At 54.2% G+C, this 18364-nt stretch overlaps 1 protein-coding gene across 1 annotated transcript; it reads left to right on the forward strand.

Annotated features, from left to right (window-relative positions):
- The first annotated feature begins 2152 nt into the window (after positions 1-2152).
- DDN (dendrin) lies at positions 2153-6383 on the forward strand. The gene is made up of 2 exons (XM_004053063.5): positions 2153-2450; positions 2863-6383. Exons 1-2 carry the CDS (start codon positions 2242-2244, stop codon positions 4790-4792), a joined length of 2139 nt encoding a protein of 712 aa, XP_004053111.1. The 5' UTR covers positions 2153-2241; the 3' UTR covers positions 4793-6383.
- The last annotated feature ends 11981 nt before the right edge of the window (positions 6384-18364 follow it).

Here is an 18364-nt window from a genome sequence, read left to right on the forward strand (position 1 = left end):
TGCAGTTATGATACAGTTTCCCATCCAAGCCAGGAGCAATTTCAGAGTCATTCCTTGCCCCTGCCCCACAGTGCCTAACCCCTCTGATAACCCTCCAGCCAGGGCATACTGGGTTCTCCTGATGGAACACAGGGAAAAGCATCAAGGCCCTCATCAGATTCGACCTGAGGAAGCTTATTTTAAAAAAAGAAGGTGGCCCTCATCAGAGCTCAGCTTTCAGTGTTGCATCATGGCTGTGGAGGAGCCCCTGCTTCTGCCTTCACCCCTTTACAGCTCTCACAGCACATTCTCAACCCTGGGGGAGGAAGGCTTCCAAGTTATTAGAATTAGAGTATGTTTATGTGTCAGGAGGGTAAGCACATGGTGGAAAGGACAGATGGCCCCTTATGTCACATTCCCCTCATTAAGGAAGATTTGCCTAGGGAGGAGGCAAGGGCTTTAAAAAGCCTCAGGACTCTAGTGGGACCTAGGGTGGAAGAAAGCATCTTCGAGTCAAGTCATCAGTGCAGCTGGCAGGTGTGTGGAATCAAGGGGGGTAGGGTGGATGGGACGGGATGTTTGCGTTCTCTCTAAAGGTTTGTGTTAGGGAGCAGAGGCCTGGTTTTGTTGAGTTCTCAGTCTGTCAGTCTCTGCCCCACAACCTTTCTGGTTGTTCCCCATCCCCTTAAAAGGAAGGGTCTGGACCCAAAGGGCTCCATGTACATTAGTGGAAAACTAATTGGGAACTCTTGCTTCTCCCATTTCCCTCTAAAACCCAACCTATCAGTCTCAGTGTGAGGACGAAGCTGAGGGAGAGACAAGGGATGAAATTTGGGAGACTCACAAGCTTCTATTCTTACCTATTCCTCTCCAGAGAGGCAAATTATCCCTTCTTCCCGAGGAACCATGCCCCACACACTCTCTTTCCCCTCTCTCTGCACTGCTCCCCTCCACTGAAGCTGCTGCCATGGTTGCCAAGCATGGTTGCTAAGTCTCTGCATGGAAGGGTTGGCGTGGGCTGTGCTGCCACTAACATTACCATGGTGAATCAGGGGACACCTGGTATGAGCTTAGGAGGAGGGATCATGTGGATATAAGCAACAGCCCCCCAGGACAGAGGCAGCCCAAAAGGTGAGCATCTGGAGCACCACTTAAGGCGGGGGCTGAGTGAACTAGGCAGTGTGGTGGTGGTGAGGGGGAGTTCTACATTGAAAAAACTAAAGGCCACTTTTATCATTTCAGTTGCTAGGGGATTAGTTTTGCCAAGCAAACACATCATTTCTCCTCCATCCCCCTCTGGAAGGGTGAGAGTGCATAAGCACTTACTCTGTCCTCCATAAAGCTGGGCAGGCTGTGTGGGCACAGAACAATATAACCCCCAAATCCTGGCTTCTGGATTGGAGGTGAAAGCCTGCTGCTGTGGGAGGGCTCCCTGGCTGCCCAAGGACAAACATGTAGAATGGAACTGGTAGGGCAGCTTGGGTGGCCAAGGCAGACGCCTGTGTCCTGCTGTACCAGCAGTCCTAGGCTGCAGCACTGAGCTGACAAGGAGATACGGGTGTAGGGGTCACCCTTTTTGAGCTTAGGGAAGGCAGCTCTCCCTCAGAGTCGCACAAAAGCTTGGTAAAAGCCACCGCCTCCTCTCTCCACCGCATGGGAGCTGGTTACTCATCTCATCTCTGCACCCGAACAGCCACTGCCGCTAAAAATAGCCCCCCAGCCGTGGGCCAGCCCCTCCTGCACTCCAGCCCCATGGAAACCAGCAGAGTGGCAGGCAGAGACCTTGAGTTCCATTCTCATCACTCTATGTTGGGGAAACTGAAATCTGAGGCAGGAAGCCAGGGGCAGAACCCTGGTGGTCAGGCAACCTGACAAGCAGGAGAGTAAAGGGTTAAAACGGCAGGAAGGTTGAAGAAATAGGGGCGGGGGAGGGGGCACTGTCAGCTTGGCAAGAATCATAAGTCCCTCCCCCGCCCACTCGTGCGATCCCATCAGGCTTGGGGGACAACAGCAGTGGGAAGGGGCGTCCAATCCCGGGCCCCAGGGGGCGGCCGTGCACATGGGGGAGGTAGCAGCGCGGAGCAGTCCGCGCGGTGTCACATGCGCGCGCACACACAGAGACAGGCACACACACGTGTGCCCGGGTATATATAGTTCCCAGTCCCCGGGCCCGCGGCTCTGCAGTGGGCGCCGGCTCCCTGGGCTGGGAGGGGGCTCCTGGGGCGGGTGGGAGGGTGGGGGGCCGGGGTGGGGTGGGGCAGGATGCTGGATGGCCCACTGTTCTCCGAGGGGCCTGACAGCCCCCGGGAGCTCCAGGATGAGGAGTCTGGCAGCTGCCTCTGGGTGCAGAAGTCCAAGCTATTGGTGATAGAAGTGAAGACTATTTCCTGTCATTATAGTCGCCGCGCCCCTTCTCGACAGCCCATGGACTTCCAGGCCAGCCACTGGGCTCGCGGGTTCCAGAACCGCACGTGAGTGAAGCAGGGGTGAGGGGAAGAGAGTGGTGGGGCGGGGAGTGGGGTCCGGACCTCCCCGCAGGCACCAGCGAGCACTGCTGGTCCCCCTTCTCTTTCCCACGCCTTCCACCCCTGCCCGCTCCCGAGGGCTGGGGCCTGACTCATCCCGTTGTTTGGGGGAACAGAAGTGGGTGTGAGAAAGGGCAGGAGGTGAGATGGGGCAGACGCTGTTAAAGTGTGCATGGAGAGATGGCGAGGAGTCCCGCTTCGACTTCAGTCCTAACATATACGCACGTGCACACGCGCACACACTCACACACACCCCTTCACATGGCTGCCCCAAGTGGTCTCCAGTGCTCCCAGCTCCCCGGACCTCGGCTCCCTTCCCCCACAAACTGCTCACCTGGGTTCCTGCTCATTGTCCCAGGTGTGGGCCGCGCCCGGGATCCCCACAGCCGCCGCCCCGCCGGCCCTGGGCCTCCAGGGTGCTGCAGGAGGCGACCAACTGGCGGGCGGGGCCCCTGGCCGAGGTCCGAGCTCGGGAGCAAGAGAAAAGGAAAGCGGCGTCGCAGGAGCGGGAGGCCAAGGAGACCGAGCGAAAAAGGCGCAAGGCTGGTGGGGCCCGACGGAGCCCCCCGGGTCGGCCCCGCCCGGAGCCCCGCAACGCCCCTCGGGCGGCCCAGCTGGCAGGGATCCCTGCTCCCTTGCGGCCGGAGCGCCTGGCGCCTGTGGGGCGAGCGCCCCGTCCATCCGCGCAGCCGCAGAGCGACCCAGGGTCGGCGTGGGCGGGGCCCTGGGGAGGTCGGCGGCCCGGGCCCCCAAGCTACGAGGCTCACCTGCTGCTGAGAGGTTCTGCCGGGACGGCCCCACGACGCCGCTGGGACCGGCCGCCACCCTACGTGGCTCCACCTTCTTACGAAGGCCCCCATAGGACCTTGGGGACTAAGAGAGGCCCCGGGAACTCTCAGGTGCCCACTTCATCAGCCCCAGCTGCGACTCCAGCCAGGACAGAGGGAGGGCGCACAAAGAAGAGGCTGGATCCTCGGATCTACCGGGACGTCCTCGGGGCTTGGGGTCTCCGACAGGGGCAAGGTCTCTTAGGGGGATCCCCAGGCTGTGGAGCGGCCAGAGCAAGGCCAGAGCCCGGCAAGGGGGTCGTGGAGAAAAGCCTGGGACTGGCTGCTGCTGACCTGAACAGTGGTAGCGACAGCCATCCCCAAGCCAAAGCTACAGGGAGCGCAGGCACCGAGATAGCTCCTGCGGGGTCTGCAACTGCGGCTCCCTGTGCCCCGCGTCCCGCTCCCAGATCCAGGCACCACCTCAAGGGCTCGAGGGAAGGGAAAGAAGGAAGAGAACAGATCTGGTTTCCCAAATGCTGGATTCCCTCCCCTAAAAAGCAGCCGCCCCGCCATAGCCAGACACTCCCCAGACCCTGGGCTCCCGGAGGCACCGGATGGAGAGAATCTCTGGGTCTTGGAGAGGGGGCAGGACCGGAGACCCTGGAGGGTTGGAAGGGGACCCGCCGTGCCCACACCTTGCCCCGCAGTTCCCAGGGCCTGTCCCGTGGGGAAGGCGTCTTTGTCATTGACGCCACGTGCGTAGTGATAAGATCCCAATATGTTCCAACCCCCCGAACCCAGCAGGTGCAGCTTTTGCCCTCTGGGGTGACACGCGTGGTGGGGGATTCCCCCAGCCAATCGAAGCCCGGCAAGGAGGAGGGTGAAGGGGTCACGGTCTTTCCTTCCCCTTGCCAAAAGCGGCTGTCGAGCAGTCGCCTTTTACACCAGCCCGGCGGGGGCCGCGGGGGCGAAGCTGAGGGCGGGAGGCCGGGGGACTCCTCACTGGAGGAGCGCACTTTCCGCATCTTGGGGCTCCCGGCCCCCGAAGTAAACCTGCGGGACGCCCCCACGCAGCCAGGTAGCCCAGAGCACCAAGCCTTAGGCCCAGCAGCTTCGGGAGCCCAGGGCAGAGCCGAGGGCTCGGAAGTGGCGATGGTCCAGCGGCGCGCCGGCCGGGGCTGGGCGCGGACCCCAGGGCCCTACGCCGGGGCCCTGCGAGAAGCCGTGTCCCGTATCCGCCGCCACACAGCCCCTGACTCGGACACGGACGAAGCTGAGGAGCTCAGCGTCCATAGCGGCTCCTCTGATGGAAGCGACACAGAAGCCCCGGGCGCCTCCTGGCGGAATGAGAGGACCCTGCCCGGGGTTGGAAACAGTTCGCCAGAGGAAGATGGGAAGACAGCGGAACTGAGCGACAGTGTCGGGGAGATCCTAGATGTCATAAGCCAAACCGAGGAGGTCCTCTTCGGGGTGAGGGACATCAGAGGGACCCAACAGGCAAATAGGAAGAGGCAGTGAGAGGCCCCTTCTTGTATTTGTGTCCCCAACGCATCCATCCTTGGGTCCACTGGTCCCCATTCTTCCCCACAGACTTCCTTTGCTTCTCTTTTCCTTGTATCTTTACCCATACCTGTTCTCATCCTTGAAATATAAATGAAAAGAAGGGAAGCATATGCCCATTAATGATTTTGTTTCAGGAGAGGTGAGAATGAGCAGATTTAATTAATGTCTGTTATGTTCAGGGCACAAGGGTGAGCTCTTCGCAGGGGCTGATGCACTGGGTGTGGAGCTGAGCAGAGAGGCCTAACCAGGATCAGGCAGGAGGGCAGGGATGGTGGCAGCCATAGGAGGGCAGGGTAGGGCAGGGCCTCTGAGGAGGAGGGAAAAAGTGAAGGAGAGGCTTTGGACCTGGTGACAGAGTGATCAGATGACAGAGGGGTTCTTGGCAGAAGAGGCATAGGTCCAGCAACAACCAACAAAGCAGAAGGAGGGCTCACCTTGGTGTCACAAGTCTTGGATTTCAATCCCAACTCTGCCACTGAGTTGCTGGTTGACTGAGGCCAGTCACTTTCCCTCTCCAGGCCTCCAGGCCTCCTGGTATATAAAATGATGGTATTCTAAGGTCAATCCTTCCGTCTCTGACATTTTGAGATCTTTGGAAAGGACTCTATCTCATCCTCCCCTCGACAAGCCAAGAATGAGAATTGGGAATAAGTGAACAGAGTTTGAGTGTTTCTGGGCGGCCTCCGTGTCACCCGAAGTCATGATAATTCAGGAGACTGCCCAAGGCTTGCAGAAGAGGTAAGGGAGTGAGGCACTCCTATCCCAGTCTCCCAGGTTTAGGTGAGGGCTCCCCAAGGCAGGGCAAGATAGCGGCCCTGTCACTGACCCTGGCCTGTGGTGGTCTGAGCTGGGGAGGGAAGGACACCAATGAATCAGCTTGGGACCTCTTTAGGCCTTCCCCTTTTCCTCCACCCCAATGCTCCTTAGTGATGCTCTGAGGCGTGGCCACGATTTCCCTCCCAGGTGGTATCGCCCACCTGAAAAAATCCTGAGAATTTCTCCCATCTTGGCCTCTTCCAGAAACCCGCCAGGCAAGGAAAGAGGCCGGTCACCAGAAGCCAGCAGGCGTGGGGTGTGATACTCTCTATAGCCACTACAGGGCGCGCGCAGGTCGCGGATCTCCCCAGTTGCTAATCCCGGCTCTGCCACTCAATCCGATCCCTAGTTCCCGAGCGCGGGTCCCCCGCCTTGCAGTCTCCAGCCGTGCGGGGCCGGGAGCAGGCCTCCGGCTTCCCAGACTTCTGGAGCCCGCCGGGCCCATCTTTGTACTCATCCACCCCAGCCGGCTTGGGACTCAGACACCGAAGTCTTTTTTTTTTTTCTCTCCGATCCTTGGACACCTCCTCTGTCTGCCATTTATTAGCCATGTGAACTTGGCCACATCACTTCACCTCCCTGAGCATCAGTTTCCTCATCTGTCAAATGGGGGTTTATAAGCACCTACCTCGCAAGGTTGTTGTGAGGATTTAATGCGATAATGTATGTAAAGCGCCTTGCACACTGCCTGGCACACAGTAGGCGCTCAATAAATCTAAGCTTCCCTTTATCCAGCCTTGGCATCGTCTTCCTTTCACTGACCCTTTCCCCACAGTGGCCCTCCCCCGGGACTCCTCTGCTACTTCCCGCTCTGTGTGAGGGGAGGGGGCTGCTTTCTTCGTTGGGAGCTCCTGGCCCACCTCTTTTCTCCCCCAGCCGGGACTCTCCCTTCCTTGCCCCCAGCCCACCCCTGTCGGCTCTTCCCACTGCCCTGGCGCCCTCCCCCCACCCCCCATTCCGGGCAAGGGCTGAGTCAGCCGGGGTAAATTTAGCTGCCGGCTCCGCGGGCGCGGGGGCTTCTCCCAGACTCAGTCGCCCGGTCCTGCCCCGGCCCCCGGCCCCCTGCCCGCCTCTGCTCCCACTCCAACCCAGACCCCTCAACTCCAACTCCCGCTCAGCGTTCAGGTCCCCAACCCGGCTCTCAAACCACTTATGGCTTTAGTCTCCAATTATCTCGACCTCACTCCCGCCCGCACCCAGAGGGACTCTGGGCGGAACTCGGAGTGGGGCAGGACTGCCTGGGGTGGGGGGTGGCGACGATCTGACAGGAGCTGGGCCGCTGGCCTTGATTCAGTGGAGGAAGGTCTCCTCTTTGGGTTTCTGAACCGGAGGGAAGACACTGGTCAGAGCTATCCAGGAAGATTCATCCCAGAGACTTCCAGGAACCCAGACTGCCAGGTTTCAAGTTAGCTCTAGCTGGAGGAGTGTCACCTTGGGCAGAGATCAAAGGTTCCTGAGATCTGCCCTTGAGGTCAGGAATTCCAGACCAGCCTCCAACATGGTGAAACTCCGTCTCTACCAGAAATACAAAAATTAGCCAGGTGTGGTGGTGTGCACCTATAATTCTAGCTACTCAGGAGGCTGAGGCACAAGAATCGCTGAATTGCTTGAACCTGGGAGGAGGAGGTTGCAGTTAGCCAAGACTGGGCCTCTGCACTCCAGCCTGGGCAACAGAGCCAGACCACATCTCAAAAAACCAAACAAATAAAGGTTATTGAGACCTGTCTCCCTTTCACCTACAATTCTATCTACCTACTACCAATTCTAACTATGAGCATGTACTGAGCACCTACTGGGAGCAAGAAACTGTGCTGGATCCAGGATAGGGATGAGTAAGGCCTTTCCGACAATGGGGTGAAGGTGAGCAATGTGTTAAGTATTACAATGAGTCAAACAAGGGAGATCGTATGGATTTTGTGAGATAAGGGAAGGCTCCATGGAGGGGAGGAGATGACCTCAGCGGTAGAATTTGGTGAAGAGGCATTTCAAGTAGAGGGATCAGCCGAAATAGAGGCATGGATGCAGGTAAGCAGGGTATGTTTAGGAAATTGCTCAATGGTCTGATTTGCCTGCAGTTGAGAGTACATTTATGGCAGTTGTAGAAGATAAGGCAAGAGTGAAAATTGAGGCCAGGTTGGGGTAAGCCTGGTCCAGCTGAGGAGTATGTGCCTTGGACCTTCAGGCTTGGGAAGAGGCTGGACTTCAGGTGAAGAGGAAAGTTGAGGAAGGGCGGGGTGTGGTGGCTCACACCTGTAATCCTAGCACTTTGGGAGGCTGAGGTGAACAGATCACCTGAGACCGGGACAAGCCTGGCCAACATGGTCCAACCCCACCTCTACTAAAAATACAAAAATTAGCTGGGTGTAGTGGTGCATGCCTGTGATCCCAGCTATTGGGGAGGCCGAGGTACAAGAATCACTTGAACCTGGGAAGCGGAGGTTGCAGCAAGCCGAGATCGCACCACTGCACTCTAGCCTGGGTGACAAAGTGAGACTCTGTCTTAAAAAAACAAACAAACAAAAAAACCAAAAAAAAAAAAGAAAGAAAGTTGAGAAAGACCAGGGCAGTGATGAAAGCATCTGCCTAGATTTTTCTACAACCAAAGGGCTCTAGAGCTCTGGGACTGGTAGAGGAGGTGAGCTGTATGCAACAGTGGAAGGGCTGGCCCTATGAGGGTGGGCTTTACCATGCTGCCTGAGCCCCTTTGAGGTTGAATACACAGGAAGCCAGTTTCTAAAATCTCACCCACACTGCTAACATAATTGAACAACTTGACTAATGTGTTTAGAATATGGTTTCTGGGGCTTCTACCCCATACTAGCTATGTATGGGCAAGTTACTCAACCTCTCTGTGCCTTGGTGTCCTCAGTTATAAACTGAGGTTATTAAAAGTGCTTTTCATTAGCTGAGTGTGGTGGCACTCTCCTGTGGTCCCACTCCTGAACACTCTCAGCTGTTCAGGAGGCTGAGGTGGGAGAATTGCTTGAGCCCGGGAGTTTGAGGATGCAGTGAGCTATGATTGCACCACTGTACTCCAGCCTGGGCAACAGAGCAAGACCCTGTCTCTATAAATAAATAAATAAATAAATAAACAAACAAACAAACAATGTGCTTTTCTCTTAGAGTTGTTGGGAGGAGTAAATAATTCAATATGTAAAACACTTAGAACAATTGGCCAGGCACAGTAGCTCACCCCTGTAATACCAGCATTTTGGGAGGTTGAGGTGGGAGGATTGCTTGAGCCCAGGAGTTAGAGACCAGCCTGGGCAACATAGCAAGACCCTGTCTCTCTCTCTCTCTTTTTTAAATTTATTTAATTAAAAAGAAAAAAAATGAAAAGAAAAGAAAAAACAACACCTGGTACATAGTAGGTGATTAAGTGTTAGCTTTGATTATTATTTCTCCCTAGGGCTATTTTATTAGTGTTGGGGTATGAGAACAGGAGGATGGGACAGAGAGAATTAGAAGTAGGGGAGGACGGCCAGGTGCGGTGGCTCATGCCTGTAATCCCAGCACTTTGGAAGGCCAAGGCCGGTGGATTATGATGTCAGGAGTTCGAGACCAGCCTGGCCAATATGGTGAAACCCCATCTCTACTAAAAATACAAAAATTAGCCGGGTGTGGTGGCGCATGCCTGTAGTCCCAGCTACTCGGGAGGCTGAGGCAGGAGAATCACTTGAACCCAAGAGGCGGAGGTTGCAGTGAGCCGAGATCAGGCCACTGCACTCCAGCCTGGGCGACAAAGCGAGACTCCGTCTTAAAAAAAAAGAAAAAAAAAAAAGGCCGGGTGTGATGGCTCACTCCTGTAATCCCAACACTTTGGGAGGCCAAGGTGGGTGGATCACGAGGTCAGGAGTTCGAGACCAGCCTGACCAACATGGTGAAACCTCGTCTCTGCTAAAAATACAAAAATTAGCTGGGTGTGGTGATGCATGCCTGTAATCCCAGCTATTCAGGAGGCTGAGGCAGGAGAATCACTTGACTCTGGGAGGCGGAGTTTACAGTGAGCCAAGATCGTACCACTGCACTGCAGCCTGGGCCACAGAGCAAGACACTGTCTCAAAAAAAAAAAAAAAAAAGTAGGGGAGGAGGAGAACCAGGCAGCAGATGTCAGTAGAGAGGAGGGGGGAAACCTGGGGTGGGTACGGACAGCCCTTTTAATGGGGGAATGGTGCCTGGGTGAATAGTGCCTGGGTGAATGATGCCCTGGCAGTGCTTGGGTGGTTAGAGTGTCAGTGCAGCACACCCCTTCCCCCAGAAGTTACTCCATCTTTGCCTAAGGATAGAGTCAGCACCAGCTGCCAAAATTCTGGGCAAAAAAAGGAGAGAGACAAGAAGGTGAGGAGTGACTCCAGGTCTAGGGGCCAGCCCCTGGTGAGCCATATCTCAGACTGACCTTCCAGGGCTCTGTGGGTGGGACACTGGAGGCTCCCTGCTGCGAAAATGACTTCTAAATCTGGCTGTGTCTGCCAGCCAGCCTTGAGACAGAGGCCACAACCACCCCCTACCTTGGGACAGCCTCACTGGTCAGGAGTAGGGACAGCAGACACAGGAGGATGTGGTCAATTTGGGGCAGCAGACCTCAGGTTAGTGCAGGATCCTGCTACCCTCCCAATAGAGAGCTTCTTCCTAGGGAAGCCCCTTTCTGCCCTCCATGGGACCCAGTTAATATGGCTTTAGAGGAGTCAAGAGCCGTCTCTTTCAGACTCTCAGGGGAGGGCTGGGACTTCCCTAGATCAGCCACAAATAGGTAAGGAAACCGAGCCCCAGCATATAACTCTGGAATTTCAGAGTGTCAAGGTCAGGAGTGTGAGCGTGATGTGTGTGAGGAGGAGAGGGCCAGGAGAGATAACTGAACATGAGGACACAGGAAGTGTGTAAAATGTGTCTATGGGGAAGAGGCAGCACTCACTCAGTTGTTCATTTGTTTACTCTCATTAAACATATATGCCAGGTGCTAGGGACACAAAAGAGACTCAGGCATGCTTCCTCCCTTCAGGGAGCTCTCAAGCTAGAGTGTGTATGATATAGGGAAAGAGATGTGGAAGAGGAAACCCACAGTCATTGCAGTGCAGGAAGATGGCATAATATATGTTAATGAAAGCATTCCTGAGGGACCAGGGAGGATGAAAAGAGGAGCAGCTCCCAGACCATGACTTCTTATGGGGAGCGGAATGTATCTAGGCCTCTGGGAGACAAGTTGCTGAGGGTGCAGATGTTAGTGAAGGAAAGTTTGGCCTGGATACTGCCTCTGCCTCTGCATATCCTAGCATGGGGTGTGCTCCCTCCCTTGAAGCCTCTGGTGCTACCTAGGCTTTTTAAAAATTTTCTTTTCTTTCCTGCTACCCAGGCTGGAGTGCAGTGGTGCGATCTCAGCTCACTGCAACCTCCACCTCCCGGGTTCAAACGATTCTTCTGCCTCAGCCTCCCAAGTGGATGGGATTACAGCCACGCACCACCACGCCCAGCTAATTTTTGTATTTTTAGTAGAGACAGGGTTTCACCATGTTGGCCAGGGTGGTCTCGAACTCCTGACCTCAAGCGATCTGCCTGCCTCACCCTTCCAAAGTGCTGGGATTACAGGCATGGGCCACCACATCTGGCCATTTTTTTTTCTTTTTTCTTTTTCTGAGACAGGGTCTTGCTATGTCACCCAGGCTGGAGTGCAGTGGCACGATTACAACTTACTGCAGCCTCAGCCTCCCCAGCAAAAGTGATCCTTCCACCTCAGCCTCCTGAATAGTAGGAACCACAGCACGTGTCACCATGCCTGGCTAATTTTTTTTTTTTTTTTTTGGTGGAGACGGGGTCTCCCTATGTTGCCCAGGCTGATCTCAAACTCCTGGGCTCAAACGATTCTCCCATCCTGGCCTCCCCAAATGTTGGGATTACGGGTGTAAGCCACTGCACTCAGCCTACATAGCCTTTTGTGAGTCCTTTTATGGATAGACTTTCCATTCATCCATCTATTCATCCATCCACCCACCCATCCATCTATACATTCCACATCCACTTATCCACCCATCCACCAACCTATTTGTCATCTCTCTGGCCATTTATACTTTTTTTTCTTCTTTAAGACAGAGTCTCACTCTGTTACTCAGGCTGGAGTGCATTAGTGAGATCTCTGCTCACTGCAGCCGCCGCCTCCAGGGTTCTAGCGATTCTCATGCCTCAGCCTCTTGAGTAGCTGGGATTACAGGTGCCCACCAACATGCCTGGCTAATTTTTGTATTTTTAGTAGAGACACGGTTTCACCATGTTGGCCAGGCTGGTCTCGAACTCCTGACCTCAGGAGATCCGCCTGCCTTGGCCTCCCAAAGTGCTGGGATTACAGGCATGAGCCACCGCGCCTGGCCCCATTTATACTTCCATCGATTTATTCCTCTGTCCGTGCATCCATTTATTCATGTATCCATCTATTCACCATTTAACAAAGGCATATGATATGCCCAGGTCAGTGCTGCAAGGGTTAGCCTAGTAGGAGGATGAGTAATATACACAGACAACCACCAATGGGACACCCAGTATGTGCTGCTAATGAAAGCCCTACCAACATGGTGCTTCAGGAGCTACAACAGGCAAAACCACTCTACCAAGGGAAATCAGAAGAGTCTTCATGGAGGAAGGAACATCTGAGATGGGTTTCAACAGTGGGAGACAGGGAAGGGGGACATTCTAGGATGTGGGAAAATGCAGAGAGGTGGGAAAACACGTGGCTTTCACAGGGAGCAGAGGCATTAGGGAATGCAGAGGGGCAGAAGAGTGAGTCCTGGAAAGATGTGTGGGAGCCAGAACTTGAAGTATTTCTTGTCTTTTTTGCTTTTTGGGTTTTGTTGTTGTTTTTTTTTTGATATGGAGTCTCACTCTGTCACCCAGACTAGAGTGCAGTGGTGTGATCTCTGCTCACCGCAACCTCCAGTTCCTGGGTTCAAGCGATTCTCCTGCCTCAGCCTCCAGAGTAGCTGGGATTACAGGTGGGCACCATAACGCTTGGCTAATTTTTTATTTGTATTTTTAGTAGAGACAGGGGTTTCACCATGTTGGCCAGGCTGGTCTTGAACTCCTGATCTCAAGTGATCCGCCCGCCTCGGCCTCCCAAAGTGCTGAGATTACAGCTGTGAGCCACCATGCCCAGACTGTTTCTTGGTAATGAAGATAAACCATTTGCACTTCGGTGAGAGGAATTGAGGGAGAGGTGAATGATGGAGTTTTTGAGCTGGGAATGTTCTAGTGCCTCCTCAACACCTGGATAATTTTTTTTCCTGCGGCTTGATCGTAACCTCGTTGGTCTTGTTACCTTGTGGAATCCCCTGCTGGACCATGAGCTGCTGGAGGTGATTTAGCTGATTTAGCTCTGTATACCCGGCAAGTTTGGCGTGGAGCAGGCTCTCAGAAAATGCTGGAATAAAGAAGGAACAAATGATAAAACTGTGCCACAGGACCGCTGGCATAACAATGCAGTTCAGACATACAGGAAGAAGGATGGCTGCAGCACGGGGTGATCCCCTGCTCCTGAGAGATGACCCTGCCTTCTTGGCCAGCGTCTCTCCAGGAGCTCTCCCAAGAGTCACCACAAGGTGGCGCTATCCCCACTACCGCTCTGAGTTCGGCCAGGGTCTGTCGTGTCAACAGCTGGTGAAGTGCCCACCGCTGACCGTCCAGGGATGGTCTAGACATCTCCTTCCAGCAAGTCCTGAGAGAATGAGGAGCCTGAGTGCAGCTGTGGAAGAGAATAGCTCACAGATCCCAGTTTTAAAGCAAGTGCCGGCTTCATCTGTATTCATCCATTCACTTGACAGTGCCTATTACGTGCAAGGTACAATGTTAAGCTCTCATAAAAGCAACAGTGACCAAGACACAAAGACATAGTTCTTGCCCTCAAGGAGTTCACAATCTAGTTCTGCCTAAATCTTCCTTTCTTATCTCTCTCTCTGTCTTTCTTTTACACACATACCTGCTCCCCAGGGCCAACCACCTCGACCCAGAAAGCTGTCTCCACGTGAAATCCGCTCTTTGGAACTCTTGCCCCTCCAAATCCAAGTTTCTCCCTAAAGTTGCTGCATGGCCACATTAGTGTGACCCCCGGGAATGCTGTGACTCTTGACTGCTCCTTCTTGACTTGGCTCCTTTTGCTCTTCCCCTGACAGAACCTTTCCTGCTGTCTCTCTTAACATCTCCCATCACATCCACAGCCACTCTGCCAGCACTGGTAGGTTTAGGGACCTCCCTAGAGTAGGCCTGGTACAGGCTAGAGCCTCCTAACACCCTAGAGGCTATAAGGACATGAGGATGGATCCGCAAAAGCACCTTGTGAGACCCTGGTGTCATGCATCTGGAGATGAGGAGTTGGAGAGTCCAGAAAACCAAAGTCCTCAGAAACAGGTCCCTCTCTGGCCTGAGGGCTCTGCCAGCCAAATCCATCCCCTGGCAGAGGCTGCCTTCTTTTCTCACCTTCTCTGGGGGGACCAGGAGACAGCTCTGTAGTGATGGCTACGGGAGACGCTGGTGGGGAGGTGAGGCATTGTGGGACGCTGTCCACTTTCCCAACATGCTCCAGGGCCCATCGTAGTCCTTGGAGGGTTTGGAAGAGGAGGGGAGGGAGGGCTGGTGCTGAGAGTGGGAGCCAGGCCCATCGAGGTCCCAGGAGTGAATGCCGCATTGTTGGCCAGGCCAGAGTCACAGATAATTACCTCAATTAGTGACAATGGGAGAGTAATAAATACAGGCTTAGTGTCTCCTACCCCACCAGGGCTCCGAAGATTAATCCAGGCTGACGGGCGGGCCCTGAAAGGCGTGATGGACAATTCATTAAACTCCCCAAATGCCGCACAACCTGGGCGTGAAGGCTGAGTTAGCCCCCTGGGGGCTGTGCCTTTGTCCCGATTGTGTGTCTCCGACACAGCAGAGCCGGGCAGCCCCCAGAGAGTGGGGAGGTGAGTGGGGCTCCCCCAGCCGGGCCAGGCGGCGGGAGGATTAGGCCTCGGTCCGGCCCTGGTTGCCCTGGCACACTGGCCCGGCCTGGCTGGAATGTCCGTGGGGGGGAGCTGGCCGAGCAGAGGGGCGGGGCCGACAAGGTGGGGTAAGGGGGGCATACAAAACCAGGGGCAGGAGGAGTTAATTAGACGCCAGCCGAGGAGGGTGAGGGGCCACAATAGGGCTGAGGGGCCGCCAGGGACGGCCCCTTAACTTCCGAGGATTAATAGGGAGGAGGGAAAAGGGAGGGGTTCAGCCCTGGGGGAGGAGAGCTGGGAGCTTCACAGGGTGGAATTGCCCCCTCTTGCCCCAGCTTGGCACCTAGTTGGCAAGTTGCTGGGAGGTGGGAGGCTCTGGTGGCCTGGTGGACAGGTACCCTCAGCATCCCAAGAATGGCTCTTTCTTCGTCACATGGCACCTACTTAGGGAGGATGATTGGGCAGGAAGGAGAGAAAGGACCCCCTCATTTACAGGGGAAGTAGTGGAAGCAGAAGTGTTTGGGGTCCTGTTCTCAGCCACCCCCTACCCCATGCCCCCTAACCTACTCTGAGGCACAACCAGGAGCGTGAAGCTTTGCTTTCCTGATGAGGCTGCCAGGTTGAAGCCAGGAAGTCCTTAGTGGGGGCTGGAGGTGATATGAGCACATGGAGTAGGGGCAGCTGTGTGTGCTTGCACCTGTGTGTGCAGACACTGTGCACACAGGTGGGCCTGTGCACAGGGTCTGGCATTCAGCTGGCTTTCAGTTAATGCTTGTTGAATGAATGAATGAACTTCTGTTTTGCTGAGAGCAAATGCATGTGAAGAAGAGAAGTAGCACCGGGCTGCGCCATGACACAGAGTACTTTGGGCCCTTTCATTCTGAGCCTCCAGCCAGGGCCCAGGGAGGGTAGGGACCACATCTCTGAAGAGATGAGCAAATGTTCAGGGAAAATGGAGTGGCAGTGGTTCCTTCACCTTGAAAAGGGGGAAAAAATATGGTAGCCTCTAGGAAGCCCCACTTCCTCCTGGGCCTCAGGGAACAGGGCAGCCCTGGCTCCTCCCTGGGAGCCACCCCACCCTGCCCCTCCCAGGGGATGACAAGGGAGCGAGTTGGCGGCAGTTCCCTGGGCATATTTATAACCTGCTGCTCGCTCACCAGCGTCTGCTTTTAGACCAGACGGGGGAGGGGGCAAGGGGGTGGTCTGTCTCATGCTGGGCGCCCCGGCTGGGTGTGGAAAGAGTGAGTAAGGGTGAGTGGTGGGCAGCCCTGCATGGATATTCCTGCTCACACCACAGCCAAACAGCTTATTTTCTCCTCGTTTTGTTATTTTTCTCCCTCTGCGCTGGAGAGGAGGACTGAGCCAGCCTGGGGCGAGGGGGGAGGCTTTGGGGGAGGCTGGACCCTAGGGTATTTGCAGCCCCACTGACAGGGTTTTTCCAGGGTGCGTATGGCAGGGTGTGTGCGGTGCTGGCTTGCTGACCCCCTGGGGACTGTGCACAGCCTGCCTTTCTTCTCAGCTTTTCCACTCCCCCCAGGATATTTCAGGACTAGTCTTTCCCTCACTTGCTCAGGCCAACCTGTATCCAGCGTCCTGGCACCTGAAGATCAGAGGTGGTGAGAGGTGGCGCATCAAGCACAGTCCTGATGACACCATCCTATGGCCACCACCCTGAGCCTACTGTGGCCCCTGAGACCTTTGTGAGTCTTCTTTCTATGCACAATTGTTCTTCTCCCCAGGATGTACCCGCTCCAGCCCTGTGTGAGGATAGCATAGATGATCACAATAACAAAATGGTTAGCTTTTATGTAGTGCTTTGCAGATCCCTCTGCCCTTTTACTTGTTTGTGTGTGTGTGTATGTGTGTGTGTGTTTTATTAGTGCCCATTGAGGGCCCAGCCTAATTCTGCACTTCCCAGCACCATCACCTTTGAAATTCCAGCCCTTGGAAGAGAAGAGCCTCCATGCCGAGGGCTTGAGTATGGGAGTCTGCCCTTAAACTTCATTTATGTGCAGAAGGCTTTACACTTCATTGAGCCTTCATTGCACTCCCTCCATATGCTAACAATATCTGAGGATGTGCTTGATCCCCTGGCCAGACTGTCAACCTCCTCCAAGCAGGCACTGTGGTTTATAAATCATTGTATTGCCAGCATTTGCCAGATGCCTGGTATAGAAGAGGTGTCAGTGAGTATTCAAATGACCCAGGCTTTCATGTACATCATCTCATCTGAACCTCATCACCTCCCTGAAAGGTTAAGTAACAGTAACCATCCCTGTTTGATAGGCAAGGCAACTGAGTCTGAGAAAGTATGAGATTTGTAGAAAGTCTGGGTAGGGGCAGAAAAGAATTCACCACTTTCCCTTGCTCTTCCTCCAGCTCCTGTTTGTCAACCTGGTTCAGAGTGCCCCAGCTTGCAAGCCTGAAAGCTGATACTGACTCCAATTCTTGGAGTTTGAATTTAGGCAAAAGTAGTTGGAGACAGCTGCCAATGCTTTGACTCTACCCTGCTGGTTCGTCCCAACTCTGGGCACTGTCCAGCAGGGGCCCAAGCCCCCCTTCCCACCTCTGGCAGCCTATTAACTTCTTATTTGGGGAGTTGAGGGATCTAATAGCCCTTTGGCTTATAGACTGGGCATTCTCTGCAGGGTGCTCTTTATGGAAACCCAAAGCTTTTCAGGTGCCTCTTCCCCAGGATCAATAGGTTTTTATTTCTTCCCCTAGGGTGAGGAATCAGAACTGAGATGGTGCTAGCTTGGCAGGTGGAAAGAAAGGGAAAGGGATGTCGTTGCAGGATTGAGCAGTTCCTGGCTCCATTCCCCTACCCCTACACATTTCCCAAAGGCCCACTGCAGGTCACACATCCAGGGAGAGGTGGGAGGCACCAACAGCAGAAGAGGCCTGAACAGGAGAGGAGGGAATAGGGGAGAAGGGGAAATTCTCAAGCTGACTGGGAGCAGTTATTGCTCTTAGGGGATAGGTTGGGTGTTTCACAGCTCCCCTTGCCCTTCTGATCCTCCCCTGTGGGAGGGGTTAGGATTAGGGACAGACATTAGAGCTTAGAAGGGGTTAGTGTTTGTCTGAAGTTAGGGTTAAGGCTAAGGTTCAACCTAGACCTAGGAACAGGAAGAGGGTTAGAGTTAGAGATAGGTTTAGGGCCGTGGGTAGGATTAGAACTCCCACTGACTCTGGTGAATGTGCACACAGAGGTATCACATTGGTGGTGTTAGTAACAAAATCCTCATTCTGGTTCTTTATGGGAATGGCTAGCTTAGTAGTTTGGTTATGGACCACATTAGGGTTTCCTTTGGTTACATTGGTTTAAGCCTAGCCTGCATTTGGATTCTAGCCTACCTGCTCCCTTCTCTCCCACCAGCATCTCTGAGCTTCTCGGTCCAGCACCAGGCTCATCACCTATTATCTGGATCTCCCTGAGCCCAAGATTGGGAGTGGGGCTCCTAATAAGGTATTTATTAGATAGATAGGTAGATATACATATATAATACCTAATAGTGTGTATACACCCCCCCACACATATATATATATATATATATATATATATATATATATATATATATATATTTTTTTTTTTTTTTTTTTTTTTGTAGAGGTGCGGCTGCCTGTGTGGCCCAGGCTGGTCTCAAACTCCTGGGCTGAATTGATTTACCCACCTCGGTCTCCCAAAGTGTTGGGATTACAGGCATGAGCCACTGCCCCAGGCTAGTATTTACTTTTCTGTTGGTGGAAGGGCTTCACC

Source organism: Gorilla gorilla, chromosome 10 (assembly GCF_029281585.2).
Source record: "Gorilla gorilla gorilla isolate KB3781 chromosome 10, NHGRI_mGorGor1-v2.1_pri, whole genome shotgun sequence".
NCBI lineage: Eukaryota > Metazoa > Chordata > Mammalia > Primates > Hominidae > Gorilla > Gorilla gorilla.

Bases quoted from the DNA above. Each gene is read 5' to 3' on its own strand.
- DDN (XM_004053063.5), top strand. From the start codon at position 2,242: ATGCTGGATGGCCCACTGTTCTCCGAGGGGCCTGACAGCCCCCGGGAG. The intron at 2,451-2,862 runs GTGAGTGAAGCA...TCATTGTCCCAG, and splicing joins CGCGGGTTCCAGAACCGCAC to GTGTGGGCCGCGCCCGGGAT.